Raw genomic sequence first — 22,871 nt, 5'->3', positions numbered from 1 at the left:
CTTCTGCTCTGGAATCCCACTGCATGGTTTACAACATTCGGGAAAGATGCCCTGATGAAATAGAAGGTTCACATCTGAATTTTCTTCTCCCTTGTCTTCTCTGTTCACTAGGAGGGCTTGGTCTCACACTGAGTGTCATGTCATGACTTGATGATAGGTATATAAAAGATGTAGGACCGGAAAACATCATTGGTGTAATTGTATCCAACCCTCTGCTCTTGTTCTGTGACCCTCTTCCATCAAGGGTGTGTATTCCTTGCTCCAAACTTTCCCCCTGGTCTTTGGGACCTGGGATTCCTGAAGGCCAGTCTTATTAGTAAGGGCTAAACTGAAGATGGCAGTCAGTACCCCAGTGTTTTCCATGCCCTGTGTCACCAGGGCCCCTGAGCCATTCAGCAGTGGGCCCACATTTCCCCTAATCATCTTCTTACTATTTATGTCCTTGTAGAAGCCCTTCTTGTTGTGTTTGATACCCCTCACCAGATTCAATTCCAGGTGGTCTTTGGTTTTCCTGAGTTCACCTCTGTACATTCAGATGGTGTTTCTATATTCCTCCCAGGTTACTTGTTCCTGCTTCCACCTTCTGTATACTCCCTCTCTATGTCTGAGTTTTGCCAAGAGCTCCTTGTTTACCCATGCAGGCCTCCAGACGTTATTGCCTGACTTTCTGCTTGTTGGGATGGGCTGTGCTTGAGTTTCAGTGAATCAAGTCAGGTTAAACTGTTTCCAAATCTAGAGGCTTACATTTCTAATTTTTATTTTTTGAGACCTTCAGTTCATACCTTTGATTTGTTTATTCTCCATCACAGTTAGGCACTTACTTAGAAGAACAGAAACTGGGTATCCTGGTGTCAGTAGACTTCAACATCTAGGACTTAAAAAAAAAAAAAAAAAAAAAAATAAAGAAAGAAAGAAAAAAGAAAAAGCAGCAAACACAGATTTGGTCATGAGATGGCAGACTTGTGGAGAGTAATTTATGCCATTAAAAAAAACAACAACAACAAAGAAACACATTTTGATTCAATTTTAATTTGATGGGCAAATCCAAGTTTGTATGAATTTACCCTGGTCTTTAAGAGGGCTATGACAATTTTGATCAACTCAGGATGTAATCATCTTCAGATTTATTTTAACCCCATATAAAATGTCAGAAGAGCGGGTGAGCTGCTTGATGACCTCACTGTTGTCTAGGTTTATCTGGATTTCAATTCCTGTGTAATATTGCAGTGTGTTGGTTGTGGATAGAGTACAGCATGAGGGGCTTGCATCCTCCACGTCTGGATTTTCTGGTTTGCACTTTTGTGCTTTTATATTTGAGAGCTTACTCTGAAGAATGTGATTCAATAATTTAAACATGGATGAAGATGTTTCTTTCTGGCAGGTCTGGTCTTCCCTGCCTTCTTTGTTTTAGTCTTCAAAATATACTATGAATGAAATTCTCCAGGGAATTTTTGCTTTTGCTTCACTCAGAAAACTTGTTCATTGAAAGAAAGAAATGGTGTAAATAACCCCCCAGCACAGGTACCCTCGCCAAGTGCCTTCTAGCATTTTTCTCTTAGAGCTTAATTTGTTCTTGTTAATTTGTTTCTGAAGGGTCTGCATGCATGCACACAGCCATGTCTCTGCCTCCCTTCTCTCTCCAGTGATTTGAAGTGCAGCATTCACATTGAACTCAGAAGCCTCTGTGCTCCCTTTTATCACTATCTTCATCATGATCAAATGAGCCCTTATGGTGCACAATGAGACTTTCCTGCATTGTTAATAACAGTTCAGACCTATAGAGATCCTGCTTGTTTCTGGCAGGGGAAATCTATCTGTGATGGCTCAGGAGCAATTGTAGCCCTCTGTGCTTGTAGATGAGCATCATTCAGTTTTACACATGCCACAGTTTTACACAGCCCCTGCCACCTCAGCCGGGTAAGAACAACACAAAAGGCAGAAATATGTTTTTCAACTTGGCTGAATCTGGAGCCTTCAGGAGGTGTTAGTGGGCCATTGCAGGGAAAAAGGCTGCAGTGCAGTTGCTTTGAGTCGTACCTGACATTCAGACAGCTAAAGACACTTAATTAGCACTCTGCTTTCTTTAGCTTCTATGAGCATCCTATAAATCACTTTCAAACAGGGAAATTGGGGCTGACTCTCAGACCAATCGACCGACAAACATCCGAGGAAGATTTGCGGTGTCTTTTCACAAGTAATCATGCTCAATTTCAATAACTGAAACATGGAGGTTGTTTGAAATGTGCATTTTATTCATGTTTCATAAATACAACCTGCTTGCAAGAGAAGTGTGCATTAAAAAGATGTTGTAATTCAAAGGTATTTATCATGGTTTCAGGTTGCTTTTCCTTGAGACATTGAAAAAAAATATCCTAGCCTGCAGCAGATTCTACTGCTGCTGCCTATTAAGTATGCTAAACCATACAGTGGTTTAAGATTTTCATGCATGCTAAATTTCACAGCTATAGATGGCTGAATTAAGTAAAGAAAAATCATTTTCCTCTTTCTTATTTTCCTATTAAAATGGAGTATTTTTACTTCCAATATATTTCTAAAGATTTTTTTCTAATGTGAAGGTGTTTAGCTGGATTTAAAATTGAGCGAGAAATGAGTAAAATAAGAATAGACCTGGGTTACAGTGACAGTTATGTTCAAAATTTTCACCAAAAATGTTTTGATGATTTCTTTTTTATTAGATTTTTGGAAGTAGGGGGAAACATCTAGTCTCCGTGTTGTAGGTTTCTGAGAGAAGATCTCATAGAATATCCAAGTTGGAAGGGACCCACAAGGATTGAGTCCAACTCCTGGATCCCCAAAGGACAACCCAAAAAATCAGACCCTATGTCTGAGCTCATTGTCCAAATGCTTCCAGAACTCCATCAGGCTGGTGGCCTTGACCACCGCCCTGGGGAGCCTGTCCCAGTGCCCAAGCACCTCTGGGTGCAGAACCTTTCCCTAACACCCAGCCTGACCCTCCCCTGTCCCAGCTCCATGCCGTTCCCTCGGGTCCCGTCGCTGTCCCCAGAGAGCAGAGCTCAGCGCCTGCCCCTCCGCTCCCCTCGTGAGGGAGCTGCAGGCCGCCATGAGGCCTCCCCTCAGCCTGCTCTGGGCTGAACACACCAAAACACACCAAGGGACCTCAGCAGCTCCTTACACATCTTCCCCTCTAGACCCTTCACCATCATAATTGCCCTCCTTTGGACACTCTCTAACAGTTTTCTATCTGTGCCATGGGTTTTTGAGGTTCAAAGTCTACCTGTAGGACAGCTGTTGGTCCTCATGAGAAGTATGAAAAAACAATTAATCCAAGTGATGCTTCATGTTACAAACATGTAGGCATAGCTTGCCACATTACACTGTACAGTTTTCAACCCTGCTGACCCATAATCAGGAGGAACATTTAGATGTAGCTCTGTGTGCAGAGGGAGAAAACCTGGCTATCTCTACTGAGGGCTTTTCCACCCCATGTGAGGTAGGACTTAATCTCTGTCCGCTTCCACCCAGACAACTCCTGCAGGAAAGCCTTGTTGCCTGCCTAGTCTTGAAGAAATTCCCTCCTGAATCTTTGGGAAGGCTGGGACTCTTGCCGGGTTTTTTAGTTTCACGAGGTGCCCAGTCCTATGGGAGTAAGACTCCCATGCTGGCGTACCAGGTTTGGGTGTATGGACTTCACTGTCCTTGGCCAAAGATGAAAGATGGCCCTGTTGCATGTCAGTCTGTAAGACACGTGGACAGGGATAGTGCAACTGTCAGCTTTTTTTTTTTTTTTTTTTTTTTTTTTTTTAATAAAGCCTCTTACTTGATCTCCCACACAGTTGAGAGAGATTTTCCACACATGCCCCAGTGTGATGAGTTCATTGTTCACCAACAATGAAGGCCTGATTATAATGAAGATGTGGCACTTGATACTTAGAGTGGGGCAGCGAGCGTGCTTGTTTCCGCACAGCCTAGTGCAATTTAGCCTTGCTTGATACCGTAACTGTTTGGTATCTGCTGGAAAACATGGCCTGCATGAGTAATGCTCATTGCAGTGGGAATGCTGAAGGGGAAATGAGACAAAAATGTGGATGGGAGACAACTTGGTCCCAAACAGAGAGCTGATGAGGAAGGACCAAGCAATAAATCTTCCTGAGAGCCTTGGCCCTGGATGTGCTTGTAAGAAGAGCTCCAAATACTTGGGTGCAGTCTTCTTGGTAGTAAAGTTCCTCTGCTCTTCCAACTTTCCTGTTGTCCAGCTCTATGACAAGGATGTTAAATCCCAAATATGTGAAAAGCAAAGACCACTTGGCCATACAGTGCCTGTTTTTCTTTTCACATGCACTGCTTTTATTTCAGCCTCTTTAGGGCTGCTCTAAGTCATTTTGATAATTGGATGAATTTGCAGCAGAGATTGCTTGTGCTGCTGTAGATCTCATCCATCTTTGGTTGCTGTGTCCGTGTTGCAGCTGTTGGGCCCAAAAGGAGGGGGACTGTAATGTTATGGCCACCCTGACCTGCAGGTTGTTGGGGAAGCAGCTGACACAGTGGGAATGATACTCTGCCTAGAACTTCGGTGAGATGAGCTCCAGACATGCAAGGCTGATGCTCTGAGAGGTCATCTTGTCCTTTTAAATGCCCTGATGAAGTGTTCACCTATCCATAAAGAGTCCCACTTCTGTAAAGAGAAGCACAGAGCTCCTGATTTCACTTACATTATTTTCCCTGGCAGGACAAAGGTCCAGGAACAGTGAGGTCTAGTTGGTAGAGGGGAAGATCCACCTCACATTTGAGGACCCTAAAGGCAGCATCTCTACAGCAGCTGGAAAAGGAGAGAAGGATGCTCTCCATGGTTGGGCACTCCATGTGGAAAGGTAGTTGTCTCCTCAAAGATGAGTTTCTGTGCAGCAGGCAGGGGCAACACCATCCCAAAAAATCAAAGCAGGCTGGCTCTGTGTTGGAAGATGGCCCAAACACACACCACTCTGCCTGCCCTACAGCCTGTTCTGCTACCTGCAGCAAGAAGGTCGTGTTTCCACTCTCCTCATGACCTTGAGGCAGTGAAAACGCTTCCTATGGGCACATAGATATGAAGAGTATGTTGGTGAAGTGAGGCCAAAAAGTTGAACTACAGGATAGTGTCAGATAAGGGTCACTTTGTAATTTGCTGAGGCTAAACTTGTGATGCTGGTGTGCATGCTACTGAAAGCTTCCTGCCTGCATTTTGGCAAAGAGCTTCAACTTTCTTGCTGAAGGGCTATAGGATGCTATTTTTCTTCCCTTTCCTTACTGTATTTCTTATTTTATCTTAGTCTTTTTTTTTTTTTTTTTCCTCTAAAAAGCAACAAAAACAAAGGAACAAAATTTTCAAAGCAATTCAGTCTGGCAGTCCCAAGATAACTGTTAAACTCACCTTGGAAAGATCCACTGGGTGTAAAAGAAACATTTGGCAACTTCTTGCTACTTTTCTTAAGGAAAGTCTGCCCTTTTTGGTTTGTTAAGCACCTAAAATGGCTGGATGAGATTACAACGCTTCCTTTTAATGATCCCAATAGAGGTTGATGCTGCATTTCCAAGGCATATACTGCCCATCTTGTAATTGGTAGCAGACAATTGACAAGCAAGTGTCTCATTTGGGGAAAATTGCAAATTAGAACAGTTATGATGCTGCAAATTAGAGAGATGTAGCATAGCCCATTATTCCCAGTCCTGTCTGTGTGACACAGGGCACTGCTGAGGCTTGAATATCACTGAGACATTCTGGGTGACATCTCTGGGTGTTCCCTATATAAGCAGCCAGAAGCTGTGTGTAAGAGGCTGGGTCTGGTCTGCAGACTCCGTATGGTCATAGGCCTGCGTCATCCCAGAGGAGCTGGGTTGTGGAAGGACAGGGCAAAGCTCAGGAGAAATGAGGGTGTATATGGTGATGGCGTGGGTGAGGTCCTGCCACAAAGCTCTCAGCAGCTTGCTGTGTAGACTTTGCAAGGACTGATTTATCAGCTATTGTGTCCCTACAATAGTAGCGTGTCGGATCTGTGGAAGCAGAAGTTCCCCAGCCTCCCATGGGAGACATCCACGACATTTAATGCTCACTGGGGCCCCCCAGGGCATGGTGCAGAGCCCTATGGTATCATATGGCAGTGGGTTAAGGGCTATGGTCACACTGGGAACATAATACTTGGCAGCAGAAGAGAGACATTGCGATGCCTGTTGCACAGAGGTGAGGCCGAATCCAAGGACTGGCTCTTGGCTAGTTCCAACCTCTTTTCATGCCTACTCTTCTCCTCTATTAAGAGCTTAAGCCTAATTTCTCATTTGAATTTGCTTACCATCCACTTCAAGTTGCTGCTTCTTGTGTCTTTTTGTGTGAGATGGATGAGCCTGTTTACCAGGGAGCATTTTCTCCCTGTGAAAGTATTCTCAGTCCACTCCACTTGCCTCCTCCTTTCTGACAGGTATTAACTTATGATTTCTAAGCTTTGCCTCTAACGCACTCCCCTCCCTGCCCGTAGCCCTTATATTGTTTTGTTACCTCTTTTCCACTCTGTCTTTGAATTTTCAGTGCTTCCTTAAACTCCAGATGCCAGAAAGCTGCATAGTATCCCAGGGCTGGTCTCCTTGTCACGGCATGAAAAGTAAATGCCAAGTACTTGCTGTAGATTGCATTTCTTTGCCAAATCCTCCTGCTGGGAGGTCACATTCAGTCCTGGGACCATTGCAACTCCCATTTCAGGGCACAGTCCCTGTCTTACGCATTTTGACATGCTAGACACACGACTTCGTACCATCAGGCTGACTCTGTGAGTGTGCTATGCTCTTTCGGTGATCCAGACTCATTTGCATGGCAGCCTCATCCCTGTCACTCTCTGCTGAACTGCTGGTATCTGCACCACCTGCCAGTTTTGTCTGCATCGACTTCCAGAGCACAGCTGAAAGCAACAAACCATTCGGGAAATGTTTTTGCTCCTCAGGCCACCTCGCTAGAGCCATTTCTGTTTAATGTTGGTTTCCCCTGACTGTTTACTGCTTGATATGTGTCAGGTAGGCAGTTCTTAATCTGTTTAGTGCTTTATTGATGCTATATAGTACAATTTTATTTTATTTTTTAAACCAAATGTCATTTGAAACTAAGTCAAAAGCCCTCCAAAGATCTAAGCCTATTACTTCTGGACAGTTCCCTTTATCAACCAAATTTGTAATCTCATCACAGAGCAAAATCAGGTTTGTTTGACAAGCCCTATTTTCATAAAAACAGATTAATTGGCCTGGTTGTATTCCCATCTTTAATTTTTTAGTGAATAGGCTCTGTATGGAGATTTCTATAATTTTGTCCTGGATTGATGTTACCTATCCATTTCACCCTGCTTGCCTTTTTGCAACACTGACAAGCCATTACTACCCTCCAAGGATGCTGGGTGAGCTGCAATGCTCTGAGATGATGGAAGAAATCATTTCTCAGAAACAAGACTCCCAACTGAGCTTAAGAGCAGGGAAAAAAAGGATCCTATCAGAGGCAGTCTGAAGGGCACAAGAGCTTAGAAAAAGTGACAGGTCTTCAAGGACAGGTCTTCGAGGTCAGCATCTTCCAGGTGCAAGGATGGGTCATCCTGGTATCAGGGACCCAGAGGACACCTTCCACTGAGGCACTGGGAGCCAGGTGGCTCCTGGTAGAGTGGGTAATTCTGTTTCTCTGCATCTCATTATGGGTCCTGTACCCCTGGACAGAAACTGACCTTCTGACTTCACAGGATAGGTGTCCCCCATCCCATGAAGCTGATAGCTCTTTTGCAACAGCCCTGGGAGGAGCTAGGGTAGGTATCATTTGGGGTCTTCTACCTGCCACTCTTCCTCTGTGAGCTGGAGACAAGCTTTTAATCCTATAATGCATGAACTGATATGCAGAAAGACAAACAGACACATCAGGAGACCTGCTTAGCTAGTCAGGGGAATCATGACCTGATCTGTTTCATGCTCACCAAAAATGGAGAGGAACTGAACTGAATTCAGCTCTTTTGTAGGAAGAATTTTTGCAAATTCAGAGCAGTGTTTTTATAGCACCTGGGGGCTTTGGCCTGGGGTGAGGATGCTAGGCAGTTACTGCAATAAAGACAATTCATGGGGCCACTCTTCAGTTTATAGCTATGCTATATCTCCTAGAATGAGTAAACCAGCACAAAACATAATGAAGGCTCTCACTTTGCTGGGAACCATGGCATTAAATATAGCTTCTTGCCATCCTTACCCTTATTACCTGCCCAGAATAAAGCCAAACCCAACACATTAACAGTGACATTGAGAAGCCCGCCTTAGCAAGACCTAGCTCTTCTAAAAACTGTCAATAAAGATTGCCTTTTGTAATGCCTCACAGGTAATCTGCTCCCTGCCTGCCTGCTGGGTGATATGACAGCAAAGGGAAGATCACAGCGTGCTAGAATGTAATACCTTGATCAGTGCAGACTGCCTCTTCTGTCTGATGCCAGACGGCTTTGATGAGCACTATAGAGAGGTTTGGTAAGACTGCATACCCCTGTGTTATTGTGCTGATTTCTTTAAATTCAGCAGTAGCCATGTCCTCTTCTTTTTCCCAGCTTTCCGTCGGAAATCACTTGTTAGCCTGATGCATTCCAGTGTCCTGTTTTGTCCACTTGTGATGCTCTCCTTTTGGATTAGTCTCCAGGCTACGTAGAAAGCAGGCACTGGGATAATGCCTCCCAGGGCTGCTCTGGCACTGCTTCAGCCTGGGCCATGCCTGAGCAGTGAAAAAGATGAAGATAGGTGTTGTGTTTGAATATGGCAGCCCAGATGCTGATGCTGAGCACAGCTGGTTCAGTGGAGCTGTTTCTCGCCCTCCTTAACATCGCTGTCTGAAGTCTCCTGTGACCAGCTGTAATGCTGCAAGGCAGACAGGTATGTTCATCTATCTAGCAGGGGAGGGCAAGAGATTCTATGGGAGATTTGGAAATGCACTCAGGAGACTGACCAGTGATTGCTGTCTCTTATAGAATAACTATTTATTTATTTTTTTTTTCCAAAAAGAGGTCAGCTTTTGCCCTTCTTATTTACTGGAATAGTCTTGTTTGTAATAACCCTTTCTCATTCCCAGCGGGCTGCCAACATTTGCAGATATGCAGCTTAAGGAAGGAGTAAGGCTCACAGAGGAGAAGACATTGGAGAGCAACATCTTGCAACCATGCTGTTGGGGCTGGTGTTGGTGCTGCAGTCAAATGCTTTTACTATTCAATGTCATGCATGGCTTAAGAAACCCATACATAGGGTTTCTCCAGAGTTGGGCATCTTACTGTGGAAGTAGGGACTCAGAGCCATAAAATAATCGTCTTGTTATTGGCAATTTCCATAAACCTCAAGGATCCGTGAGACTTGAATGCTGAGGTGTCCTCTTCTAAGAGGCCCAGCCAGTTTCAGAGGTGGAAGCATGTTAGATCGAAGGGGTCTGTCCCATACAGGTGGCCTCAGACATACCAGTTGGAGGGATGAGAAGAGTTTGTACCCTGCAGGTGCTTCTAACATCTGAGGAGTGGTGGGTGACTAATCCTGCACCAGTTAGAGGCAGCTGGAAGTGGTGTGATGGAGGTCAGCACGGAGCCCTCCCCAGCTTGACCAGTTCAGCCAACAGGCAAAGTGACAACGAGTTGAGAAGCAGCAAAGCTTTCCATGGGACATAGGGAAGGTGCTTGACTGTAGAGGACACCCTGCCTGCAGGGTGAGACATAACCTGACTGTGACTGATTGCTCTTCACCACTGATGAACATGGCCTAAATTACTGTCAGACAGATTATATTGATGATGTTGAGCTCAGTATTAATGACTTGTACCTCACAACTAAGGCAGCCAGCAGCTGCAAACACCAGAGCCAGTCACTAGCCAGCTAGAGGACAAGTGAGGGGAAAACACACCACCAAACTGAAATTGGGGTGGACACCCCCATGGCCAGTTACCAAGACTAATTTAGGAAACAGAGCTTCAGGTGTATTATAATTCCTTGACTAACTTTTTTTTAATTTTTTTTAATTTTATTTTTTTTTCAACTCCATCCAAGTCATCTCTGCTGGTAAATGCTCTATGCCTGTCTTCAGCCAGCGAAGTACCTGAAATCTGTGTATCACTACCAAAGACACAACTTTTCTGTTGATGGAGGCCTGCACCAGCCAAGTTGTGTTTTGTGTTGAAAACTACATCAACTTAGGTGTCAACAGTATTTATATTGTATCTACCATCATGTGAGAGGAAATCTGGAGACTTTCCCTACTTGGGAACATCCTTCTGTATATGGGCTTCCTTCCCCTGCACACATCTGCCACAGCTCTTTACACGCACAGTAGTTAATGTCTCCTTTCTTAAGTGTTTTGTCTGCTTAAGTGACTCTGACGTAGGGTCTGTTCCTTGCTGTGTTCTCATACAGCAGCTGTGCAACCACTGTGAAAGTCTGGAAGGACTTCAGCTAGTCTGTGTTACCTAACATATTGTCACTATCTCACCTGGTACCTGAGCCAGCTGCATTTGGCCCCTGTCTTCTCACAGTGTTTATCGGCCAAACATCTTTTTCACATAGCTAGAATTGCTCACACAGGTCTCAATGGAGAGGGAAAATTGATATAAATTTCCTCTGAATGAGGCTTTGCTAATTTGCATTTTTCTCTTGGCATCACAAGGGCCTGGATTAACCAAAACAGCCACAGTGATGCTTGTTCCCCTGGCAGCAATGCTGAAAAAGTGGGTAGTGGAGCTAGTCCTGGATTGATTTTGCATGGTCAGACCTTTATGACCTTCCAGCAGAGTCAAAGAAAGTTGAGGGGATATGAGTATGCTCACAATTTATCTGGTTGTTTTTAAAAGCAGAAGTGGTTTGACCAGAAGTTTTCACAATGTGTTTGTTTATGTGTTTCATATGAGTGGTAAACCAGAGAAGAAAAACGTTGGGGTAATCTTTTCTAGTGCAGTCTATGTGACTTTGGATTATCTATTTTCCAGGGTCCTGATACTGAGGACTAGAACCTCAGGGGTGTGTGTGTCAAAGGAGGTAACTATGTACACAGGAGACTACCGGAAGCGACTACGAGAAGCTTTGATGCCCAGCTGGGCACCTTATCTGAGTAGACTTTCAACTCTTGAAGGACTTATTATGACTCTAATGTGCTTAGGAAGTGTTAAAAATACTACTGGGAATAGAGCTGCACCTGTAAGTCCCCACAGCAATCAGAAAGCTGGCTGTTCTTCCCTGCAGGAACTGAGATGGAGGTGTCATTGGGTGTTTTTTGAAACAAAGTCCTGTTGGAGAAGAGGTTTCAGATTCAAACTTACATATTTCTAAAAAATATGTTTGTGACTGGTGCCTCCAAGCCCAGTCTGCAGTGCTGGGGTGTTAAATTATTGGGTTCATCACTGTGTTGCCTGAAAAGATGGTCTCTACTTCACACATCATGCACTCAAATCTTGGTGGACATCTGTGTCCACACTCCCCTCTCCGCTCAGCTGATGTAAGTTACCAGAGGTTTTGCAAATTCTCATGTGGTCTGAAGCTTTGCAACAAGACCATGGTGAACTGTATTACTTCAAGTGTCTAAACATTGAAGATTTATGTAATACTGAGAACACCATTACTTAGCAGCTCCAAGGTCAGAGAAAGCTTGGTGGAAGTTTGGGAAATAGGTTATTTTGGCAGGCTTTTGAGAAGTATAGCTTTTGGGCACAATGAAACACCACATATATGACAGAGAAGAAGCAGATAAGGATGCAAAAACATCTATTTTTTTCTTTAAAGGAACTATGAAGGCAAATTTGACAGTTCCATTGCCAGATTGTGCTTATTTTGTTCAGCATTTGCTGTTTGCTAATCTTCACTTCAAGCTTTACCCTCAATAACTTCATTTCCCTGTCTCTTTTTGTTTCCTTTAAGGAGCAAAACATGAAGACCAAACTTGCCTCCTCTTACTTGTTGCAAAAAGAAGCTTTTGCAGCTATAAGTTTTGAAAAACTTAACTCATTAATACTTTTCTACTGTTTTAAAATAAAATTGAATAACCTAACAAGAGAATCCCATTTGTAGCCTGAAATTAAGTTAGAAAATTAAATGCCACTTTTTGGGGCTAGGTTTTCAGCTAGTTTAAACTGCTCCCTCATAGTCAAAATTAGCAAATCAGCAGGACCCAAAAATCTCTGTCTCTGCATAAAACCGTATAATGTTGTTATGCTGAATTTCTAAACTAATTTTGTCATTTTTTTCATTAGTGAAAAAAATATTCCATATATGCATAAATACATACATATATGCACAGAAAGAGAGATGATTTTGAGAGAATAAATTAATTTCTCTGTGGTTTTATCGTTGTCGCGCAAAACCTATGTATCCTAGGAGATAAGAAGATTGTCTCTCATGACTGGATTTTTACGAAATAGTGTCGGGATGAATAGCCATTATCTTAAAGAGTAAAAACACTTAGCAGAAGTGCATAGAAATAAAAATGAGCATTTCAAAGTCCTCTGCAAGCGTGGGCTATTTTAGCTATGGAATTTGCAGCATTCAGCTACTTCACTGTCATTAGTGTATTTGTCCTTGAACAGCTCTGGGAATTAAGAGACAACTACCCGGTGTGCTAGTGCGCTGTAGGGCATGGAGAAACAAAACACACAAATTTCAGACATATGTAAATACTCAACTCCCAATCTACCTGTGCCTGTGAGATCAGGGCCCTGTTTTGTTATGTGCCTTGTACAAGAGAGGGCTGACATCCCCTGGTAATCCACTTTCGAAAGCATTGGGGTCTATCAGTGCTGGCCACATTTAAGGTACCACTTCTTGAGCACAGGAGCAAGACATTCCAAAATGTCAGAAGTCAAAGAAGTGAGGGAGAAGGCTGGCTTGGCTGAGCAGGGATCTTTCTCTACAGCTTAGGTGGAAAAAAGAAAGTGTATGGTCACTGGAAGTGAGGTTGGACAACATGGGAGGGCTACAGAGATACTGTTTTCCATTGTAGGCAGAAAATTTGTGTCCCCAAAGCTCAATTAGAGTTGAAGCTGACTAGCACTGCAGGAGACAACAAAATGGACTTTTAAAAATGTGCTTAAATATAGCAGAAAAAGTAGGAGCAGAGATAACATGATGAGGATGGTCACCTCACAAACAGGGACATAGACAAAGAAGAGATGTTTAATGCCTTCTTCGCCTCTGTCTTCAACATCAGTGATGGGCCCTAGGAGCCCTGAGCTGGAGGGCTGGAGGGCCATGACTGCAGAAATGATAAATTCCCAGTCAACTTTGAACTTGTGCAGGATTTGCTGCTCCAGCTGGATGCATACAAGTCTATAGAGCCTGACAGGTTTCATCCCATGGTACTGGCTGATGTCATTGTGAGACCTCTTTCAATTATTTTTCAACGGTCTTGGGAATCTGGAGAGCTCCCAGTCAACTGGAAGCAGGAAAATGCTGTCCCGGTTTTCAAGAAGGGCAAGAAAGAAGACCCTAGTAATTACAGGCCTGTTAGTCTCATTTCAATGCCTGGTAAAATTTTGAAGATTATCCTGGGAGTTATTGAAAAACACCTGAAACACAATGCAGTCATTGGTCACAGTCAACACGGGTTCAGGAGGGAAAAGTCCTGCTTAACTAAATTTCCTTTTATGATAAGGTCACCCATCTAGTTGACCAAGGGAAGCCAGTAATCTTTTTGGTTTTCACAAAATCTTTTGATACTGTTTCTCACATTAGTCTTCTGGACAAAATGTCCAGCATACAGGTAGACAAATACATAATGAAATGTGTGAACAATGCACTGATAGGTTGGGCTCAAAGTGTTACAGTAAATGGGATTACATCGGGCTGGTGTCCAGTCACTAGTGGGGTTCCCCAAGGCTCCATTTTAGGGCCAGTTCTTTTTCATGTTTTCATAAATGATTTGGATGTAGGACTTGAAGGTATACTAGATAAATTTGCAGACAACGCTAAATTGAAAGGAACTGTTGACTCGAGGGTAAAGAGGCCTTGCAGAGAGATCTTGACAAATTAGAGGGCTGGGCAATCACCAACCACATGAAGCTTAACAAGAGCAAGTGCCAGATTCTGCACCTGGGATGGCGCAGTCCTGGCTATATGTACAGACTGGCAGATGAGAGGCTGGAGAGCAGCTCTGTGGAAAGGGGTCTGGGGATTCTGGTTGATGGCAAGTTGAATATGAGTCAACAGTGTGCCCTGGAAGCCAAAAGGGCCAACCGTGCCCTGGGATGCACCAAGCATGGCATTGCTAGCTGGTCAAGGGAAGTGATTGTCTCACTCTGCTCTGCACTGGGGCGGCCTCCCCTTGAGTACTGGATGCAGTTTTACAACATAACAAGGACATGAAACTATTAGGGAGTGTCCAAAGGAGGGCTATGAAGATGGTGAAGGGTCTAGGGGGCAAGATGTTTGAGGAGCAACTGAGGTCCCTTGGTGTGTTCAGCCCAGAGCAGGCTGAGGGGAGACCTCATGGTGGCCTGCAGCTCCCCACGAGGGCAGCGGAGGGGCAGGCGCTGAGCTCTGCTCTCTGGGGACAGTGACAGGACCCGAGGGAACGGCATGGAGCTGGGACAGGGGAGGTTCAGGATGTTAGGGAAAGGTTCTTCACCAAGAGGGTGGTCAGGCTCCCCAGGAAAGTGGTCATGGCACCGAGCTTGCTGGAGCTCAAAAGCATTTGGACAGTGCTTTCAGACATAGTGTTTGCTTTTTGGGTGGTCCTATGTTGAGCCAGGAGTTGGACTTGATCCTTGTGGGTCCCTTCCAGTTCAGGATATACTATGGTTCTATGATACACACTTACATGGAGCAAAATATTTCTTGCCTGGCACTTGTATCCCACAAGGATCATGGTTCGAATGTTTGGCTGTCAGAGCTCCATACTGGTGCATTCAAAGCTCTCTTGCTGATGCAACTCACATCAGCAACAGTGGAGGAAACGAACAGACATAAAGGAATAAAGAAAAAAAATTGAATTCTGAAGAAACAAACAAGTTATAGAAAGAAGTAGAAGATGATGTTTCAGGTCCTGCTTGTGTTTGAGCTTTTGAAATTCATAAGGACTCAACTGACACTCTACAAACAAAAGTACATTTCCCTTCACTCAATTTTTAAATTCTCCTGAGATAAAAAATGTTGCAAACAGACAGTTCTTGGTGTTAGTTCTATTGTACATGGTGAATGCATATAGCACTCCCACGCTTGTGCAGAAAAATTGAATAGTCAAAGCAGAATCTAGTTATACATTCCAGATATATCTACTGCTCAGTTCAATATATTCATTACCTGGTATTGTTCCATCGCTGCTTTCATCAATATACATGAACAGAGCAATATACAATAAAGGTAGATTGGTATTCATATGGTTATGTAGATTTGATAACTCCCTAAGTAAACTGTCAGTGGAAGTTGTGTGGAAGGGACGAGTTTCCACATTTCTCAGCAGATGGGGTCCAAGTATTGTGAAGGCTGGCCCCATTCTTAGGAAAAACTGTAAAGCTGCTTTATCTGTTACTCTGAATCATGGGTTTGGGTCTAAAAGGGAAGTTAGAAAGGGAGACGCTGAATTGCCTTGTTCATTGAGCTGTGGATGATAGCTATTCAGGCAACGTGTCCCACACGTGGGTTTCAATGCAAACCCAGGAAGAGCAGTGCTTGCTGCTGGCCACACAGCTCTTCTAGCCACAGACATTTTGTGCAGTTTTAGACGTGAGTTGAGACTGGAAAGAAGTCCTGAATCTTGGGGGACATCAAGGCTGGTGGCCTCCTGGAGAAGAAACAATTATCAAGAGAGATTTGGTATTTATAGAGAACTGTGCCTGTCTCCTGTATGGAGCTGGGTCATCAAAAAAAATTGCAAAAATGTATGTACTGAAGGAGTGCTAAAATAGCTTGCTGGTGAATCACAAAGGAGGAACTCCAGGAGAAGATTGCTGCCCCTAGCTGGTTTTGGCTGAAAGGTGTATGTGGGGATTGTGGGCTGACTGGTGTTACATGTTTTAAAGGTGGTGATGTGGCCACGGCACCACTTTGATGGCATGGCAGAGGGCCACGTGGTAAATGTTAGTAGACTGTAAGTAGGGGTGAGACAGATAACCTGCTGAATTTATTTTTGGCCTTACACAGGTCTAGAACAGCAACAACAAGCTGTAAGCCAAGAGCAATTGGGAAGAATTGCTCTGAGTTTCATAGGTTCACGGAATGAAGTAGGTGGGATGGGATGTGATATATTCCTTGCTGAAGACAGGGCCAATTTCAACATTAGGTCATGTTGTTCAAATGAGCAAATGAAGCTTTAATGTCACCAAGAATGGAGAATTCACAGCCTGTCTGGTCCTTGTCCTAGTGTTGCACCTCTCTTGTGGGGAAGAGTTTTTTCCTATATCTAACTGGACCATGAGTCCGCTGCGTCAATTCCATCTCCGTTATAACCCCCACTAGGTAGCTGTAGATGGCAACATCTCCCCTTCTCCAAGCTGAAAAAAAAATCAGCTCCCACAGCCTACCTTCATACACCATCTTGGTGGCCTTAACTGGCCTCTCTCCAGTGTGTCTATTTCTGTTGTGTACTAGGGACCCCCATACAGCATTCCAGATGAGGCTGGAGAAGTGGTAATATCGTTCATCTCCAGCCACACCACAGCCCTTTTGCACCAGCACATCTTGATATACACACACATCTTTGCCTTTCAAGCAGTTACAGATGGATGCAGACGGTCTCTCCTGCTGTTTCTCCAGCTTAGGTATTGTCCTGGCTGTTTTATCACAGATATTTCTGAATGAAAAGGTGCATGCAGAGCTCACAATGGGAAGAACAACAAAGACATCTCCCAGACAAAGTCTAGCATTTCAATTTCTTCCACTCCAGCTGTGGGTTCCCTGTGCTGATCCTTGCTGGAACTGTACTAAATAATAATATGTTTTATTTTTTTGTATTTTGTAGTGGGGAAAGAAAGGAAAGCAAAATGGTAACTTCACAGGGCTTTGAGTGATGAATGAGGGGGAAGCAGGTAAAGATCCATTTGACATTTGGGCAGTCATCCAAAATGTTTAGATTATCCACCGACCTCTATTCATTAAGGAAATAGCTCCAGCTAAATAAAGCTACTGATCAGCATTCAGAGAGCCAGGCTCAGTGCAGGGGGGACAGCATAAGGACTGATGGGTAGGAGTGGTGCTGGCATGAGACACGGACCTCTGCATTGAGAATGGGCAACACTTCCTTCTGCTCCTTTCCCCGTTCTTGCTGCTGCCTCAGAGCATCTTGCCAAGGTCAAAAGACGACAAAGTTGGATCTTAAACCTGCAAGACAGCTTCAGAGACCCTCTAAATGCAGAGAGGAGGCAGGGGAACAGAAGCACACTGTTGTATTAGCAGTGCAGAAGACACTGGCTCATGCTGCTTTGGATCAGGAAAGTCTCCCCAAGACCTGTGGAAAGGCTTGGCCTCATGTAGCTCTCCTCCAAGCTCTTCTCCAGGATTTACCATCAGAAACATGTCATTACACTTGTCTCACCTTTGCTTCAGCCTCTGTTTTAAAGGACTGATGCCTAGAACTTCACAGGGCTTCTGCAGAAACTAGCTTGCTCAGGACTGAAGCAAATTGGAGCCACTTCTGCTAGGCTATCTATAACCAGAGGCATATCCTGGACATGCTGGCACTACTTGTGTGTAGTCTGCCTGTCTGACAGCTCTTGCCTACATGTGCAGGAATGCTGCTGCATCCCTAATATTTTATGGCTCTGCTTTAGGAACCAACGTTAGATGGTTTAATAGAGCAGGGATATCTACAGCCCTGATTTACCACTGAGGTAATGAAACAAGTGCCCGCCCCAGGGTCTCGTGGTGAGGTGGTAGCAAAGCTGAAGATAAACCTGCATCTCCTATTATTTCTCATATAGTCTACAAGTGATCTCTGAATGGGGCCCTCAAAACATGAGATCATTCTTTCACCTTTGGCTAATGACAAAGGCAATTGTCTTTTTGGGACAGAAAGGTTGGCAGCACGGGGGAATATGGTCTTGATGAGTAGAGATAGCTCTTCTTTTGCTGGGGTGTGTGCTGTGATAAACACCTGGAAACTCTGAGATGGTTTGTTCTGGAGGGCAGAGCAATCATACAGACTTGACAAGAGATATGCCTGACCCTGGGTTTTGGTGGCAGCATGCGTTAGCACATGCCAAATTCATGTCAAACTTTTGCAAAACCCTGTTGTGTAGCTTTGAACTACAACGTTTTGCAATTCCAGCATTGTGTATTTCAGTTTGCAATGTTGAAATAGCATGTGCTAGGCAATGGAAGAGATCTATGTTCCCTGATATAATTTGGTGCATTGGATACCATCCAGGATGTTGAAAGGATCAAATGCCTTGTGGAGTTTAATGGAATGGAACAGAAAAGTAAACAGATAATCATACAGGAGAGAAAAACAGAAGAGAAAAAGCTGCTGTTCCAAAAGCTTAACAGAAGTCTGAGCCTGAAGCAGAACTGGGGTATCACAGAGCTTGAACAGGGCAACTTTCCACCAGCAAGAGGAAAGTCCACTGTCCTTCCTAAAGAAGGGTTTTCAGCACACACCTCTGCTCTTAGATGAGTATTTGAGTTTTTCCTGACATTGGTCCCTTCTCAGACAGCTTCAGGATGGGCTCTCTCTCTCTTTTTTTTTTTTTTTTTATGACAGTATCACTCTGTTCCCCATGTGCCATTGCTGCTCAATCACAGTCCGGAGTCCTGTCTCGATGATTCTTTGGACTGGAGGAGGTGTTTGTACAGCAGCAGGATCGGGGCTCTCTGAAATCTGCCTGTACTCCAGGAAAGGTTGTACCAAGTTTGGCTGTGTTTTCCAGGAAGGGTCTCCTATTTATTTATTTTTTTATTTTATTTTATTTTATTTTATTTTATTTTATTTTATTTTATTTTATTTTATGTTATGTTATGTTATGTTATGTTATGTTATTTTATATTTTTTATTCCTAGAACGGAAGAGTCAAGGCTTCTGTGTGTGTTTGGGCAGGCATGGACAGATTTTTACAAAGCTTTCAAACAGTCTGAAAGATAGCAAAACAAGCTGCCTTTTTTGAAAACTGACAAGAAAGAGTAGGAGCTCATACAATCAACTGCATGACACTATTTCTACAGCATACTGTGCAATATGTCGTGGATCCCATCTAAAACTGGGTATGTTTCAGGAAAGACATAAAGATGGGAGGAATGGGATGGCTGCCTCATTCTGGATTCACATCTCGTCATCACACTTTCTGTCTTTATTTTCTCCTATATCTAGTCTCCTCACTACACCCTGGAGTGCCATTCATAGTCTTAGCCTCCACGACTGCTGCAGTGTAAGTGTTATAGTTCTTCCAGCCAGGAATTTGGCCTGCTACAACTTGGAAAAAATCATCAGCAGGCAGCATGGCTGCAGCTGGTGTGGTGGAAGGGGTCGGGTGGCAGCAGAGGATCTGGCTGAGCACTGAGCTGCAGTTGCAGCTTGTGGTCTGTAGTGAGCTATGGAGATGTGAAGCAATCACATCACAGAAAGCAAGAGAGATGCCAGCTCGTGCAATCCAAGCATTGACAAAGAAAGACTACATCACTCACTGGGTCAGATGATTTTATGGCATCACAAGGCAATCAGAGAGGCGGGTCTCTGGCAAGCAGTGCTTCTTAGGTAGGTTTGGTGCATGCTACGTATCTTCTGTTTGCAGTTTGTTTGCTTTTTCTTTGGCTTGCCAATATATCAGTGGCTTTCAGAAGTTCTGCAGGAGCATTTGCACGGTTCTGCAGGAAATCTGTAGATATTTACATTTCCTTCATGGCAAAACAAACCAGAAATCTGTCTTGCTCCGAAGAAGATGCAAGCATTATTTTCTTTCTCTTTGTAAATTCTGACAAGAACAAGGAGGACAGATCTGCAGTGCTAACACAGCACCAGTGAAACCTTCTGTATTTTTCATTACAACCCTTGTCAGAGGAATGGATTCATGCAGTGCCATTTTCTGCTCTCATTACATTCTTTGTCACAAGAATAGGTTTTTAATCCATCATGTGCCCTGCTGGGGCATGGTGGAGTGGCTGAGGACTTGTACTTGCTGTGATCTGTAATTTGCTTGGCCATGGACCACCTTCAGTTGCTGCCCCTTGTGGAGAGAGGAGCCACAAAGAGCTGTGGAGTGCAGTGTCCAACACGTGGCACAGAGGTGAGGGAGGCTTTGATCCTAAATCTAGGAGCCAGGAGGACATGAGCAGGGAATAAGCTGTTCGTGCTCTCTTCCACGAATGGCTCCCAGACTGTTATTTGAGATACTAATGCCACATGTGGCTCCTAAAAGTTGACAGCTGGAAGAGAACAGCCAGTGCCCATTTCTCTGCTGGGCTTGCATTTAGAAAGTCTGTGTTCACTTATGAATTTGACTGCAGGTTCCTCTTCTCATCCTGGTCAGGTGTCTTAGCCTTCATGTCTTCTCTTCTTGTTCCCTACCTGCATAAACCAGAAAGGAAACCAATGCAGTGCTGAGCTCTGTAAGGGGTGATATAGCTGGGGAAACTGGGCGAAACTTTTCTTGTTGCTCATGTCATGGAGGATATGTTTTTAGTTACATTAAAGGCTTTTGTGACAACATGATTTATTTTATGGTATTTTTTAATTTTGAGGAAAATTGATAAAGGCATCCAAAACCAGGTTTGATGGCATTACAATAAACAAAAAATAAGTTTTGGGACAGTTGGAAACCAGTTTTAATTTCAAAGTCTTATTTCACTGTAAGACATCCCAGAACAGCCACAGAACTGAAACCTAATATTTCAACTGACTTTTTTTTTTTTTTTTCTCTTTTTTATTTTTTATCCACTGCTAACCTTAGGAGAGAAAAGAAGAATTTCTTTCAAAATAAAGCATCTATTTTCCTCAGCACTTCTTTTTACCAATGAGCTGAATGTTGCTTTTCTGTTTAGTGCTGTCATTGTAGTAATAGGAGTGATAGAGACACTTATAATAGGACAAGTAGAAGACCATGGAGATAATCAGCATGCAGAAACCAAAGGGAAAAAAAAAAAAAAAAGAGAGAATTGGAGTTTTCTGGAGAGGGAGAAGCTGCTATCCAAACTAGGTCAGCCTGTGTCCTCAGCTCCTGTGCAAGAGATGAATCACACACTTGGACTCCAAAGCAAACCAACCCATAGAAAAATGTTTTCTTAACTCTGAATTGCCAAAGGGCATTTAACTGAGATTCAGCCTTTGCCAGCTAGAAGGAATCATGCCCTTCAAGCAAATGATGCATGCTGCTCCCCTCTCTGTGGGCTCAGCCCCACATAATGGCATGGAGCCCCTGGAAGCGTGGCAGGGAAATGCAGGTGGTGAAGGTTTTCCAGTCTGACCCTCTGGCTGTGCAACACCTTCCCCAGGGAGGAAGGGACATGGCTTATAGTTATTACTATAAGCAAGAAGGGGTTGTAAGGGCTGCCTGCTGAGGCCCCAGCCATAAGCAGAGAGGAACCTGAGTGGAGGATGTAGGGGCAAGATCCCATCCTGCAGCACGGGAGTCTCAGAGCATTTCCATGAACATAGCTGGTAATGAATATCGCCTCTCTGTTCCGGGAATAGAAAAGCCAACCACACCATCTGGACTATTATGGCACTGTGCGTATCTGTTTCCAAGCAAATGCCATTAAGCCAGACTACTTGCTCAGGCCTTCTCCCAGTAGTTTTGATACCACCTGCTGTCGTTTTCTTTTATCCCACTGCTGAAAGCACACTTGCAGCATGAATTGGCTGACATGAAGAAGCAATTCAGGTATCTAAACATGTCTTTCAGTGTTTTCTATAGGTACCTGTGGCGTTGGCTGGGGAAAGGAGTATGATAAGGGACTTCCATGAGAACCCCAGCCTCTGGAGTGGCACCTGGAGGATGGGAGGTCAAAGTTCTCTGATAAGAGATCTGCAGGGCCTTATGCATTGGATCCATGATCACCTTCCCTTAGAGGAACGAACTGTCTGGAAAATGGGTGTTCTTGAGAGTTTCTGGCAAATCTATGGAGAAGAGCATTCTTCTCCTTTCTCTCCCAGGACCTTTCTCAGCTCTTGGTGCCCTTTCTAAGGATAGCCCCACAAAGGGGGTACAATCAGAAATGTCAGAAAGAACAATCAGTATCCTAAGCAGTCAGCATTGCAGGAAAGCTGGGACACAGGAAATACAGTGACAAAGTGATCTCCCCACACCCATGAACACAATATTGGTTCAGGTTAATAGTAAATGTTTAACATGAAAGGTCAAATCAGGTGTTTAGCCAAATTACAATTAACAAATACTTTCTTTTGGCATGTCAACAGAATTATTTTCTCTCTATTTTTATGTAATTTTCTAAATGGCTCCTTTTTTTTTTTTTTTTTTCCATTTTTTCCTGAAAACATCATCTTTTATTAAATCTCTTACTGGCTTCTACTTTAATCAAGTCATTTATCTGTTTCAAGAGTTAAACTAGAAACTTGACATCAAAAGCTAACTTCAAATCCTTTTTCTGCCATCAGGATGGCCTTGTATGAAAGCTTGTTCCTGACCGTTTTGGTTGCTCTGTGTAGGAAAGCCATGGGTAAGAGCAGGCACTCCTCCAGCTGTATATGCAAAGGTTAAAGCCTTAATACCCAAGTGTGCTGCTCCATGGGCATGAGTATTGTAGCCTAATTTCACCACACATTTAATTTCCACGTGGCTCTCAGCAGGATATGAGTACTGGTGTCTTCCTCCTTCTTTCACTCAAAACTGCAAAATTTCTGTGGGACCTGCCTTAATTCTAGTTTCTTGGGGATTAAAAGCTGTCACAGCATGTGCCAGAGACATTCCCACAGCTTAGCTGATGGCCCCCAGGAGACATTTTCTTCAGTCAAGATGGTCACTC

The 22,871-nt window shown here is 43.8% G+C and overlaps 1 protein-coding gene across 1 annotated transcript in view; it reads right to left on the bottom strand.

The window, feature by feature from the left end:
- Window positions 1-853: 853 nt before the first annotated feature.
- Window positions 854-22,871, bottom strand: part of SYNDIG1 (synapse differentiation inducing 1) — a 104,317-nt gene continuing 82,299 nt past the window's right edge. Inside the window, exon 4 of the mRNA XM_040553654.1 lies at window positions 854-874. Coding sequence (XP_040409588.1) covers window positions 869-874 — 6 coding nt within the window. The 3' untranslated portion in view covers window positions 854-868. The remainder of the gene's footprint in view (window positions 875-22,871) is intronic.

Source organism: Cygnus olor, chromosome 3, assembly GCF_009769625.2.
Source record: "Cygnus olor isolate bCygOlo1 chromosome 3, bCygOlo1.pri.v2, whole genome shotgun sequence".
Taxonomy (NCBI): Eukaryota; Metazoa; Chordata; class Aves; order Anseriformes; family Anatidae; genus Cygnus; species Cygnus olor.
Note: the sequence above shows the minus strand (reverse complement) of the source record. Positions and strands in the feature narration are given on the sequence as shown.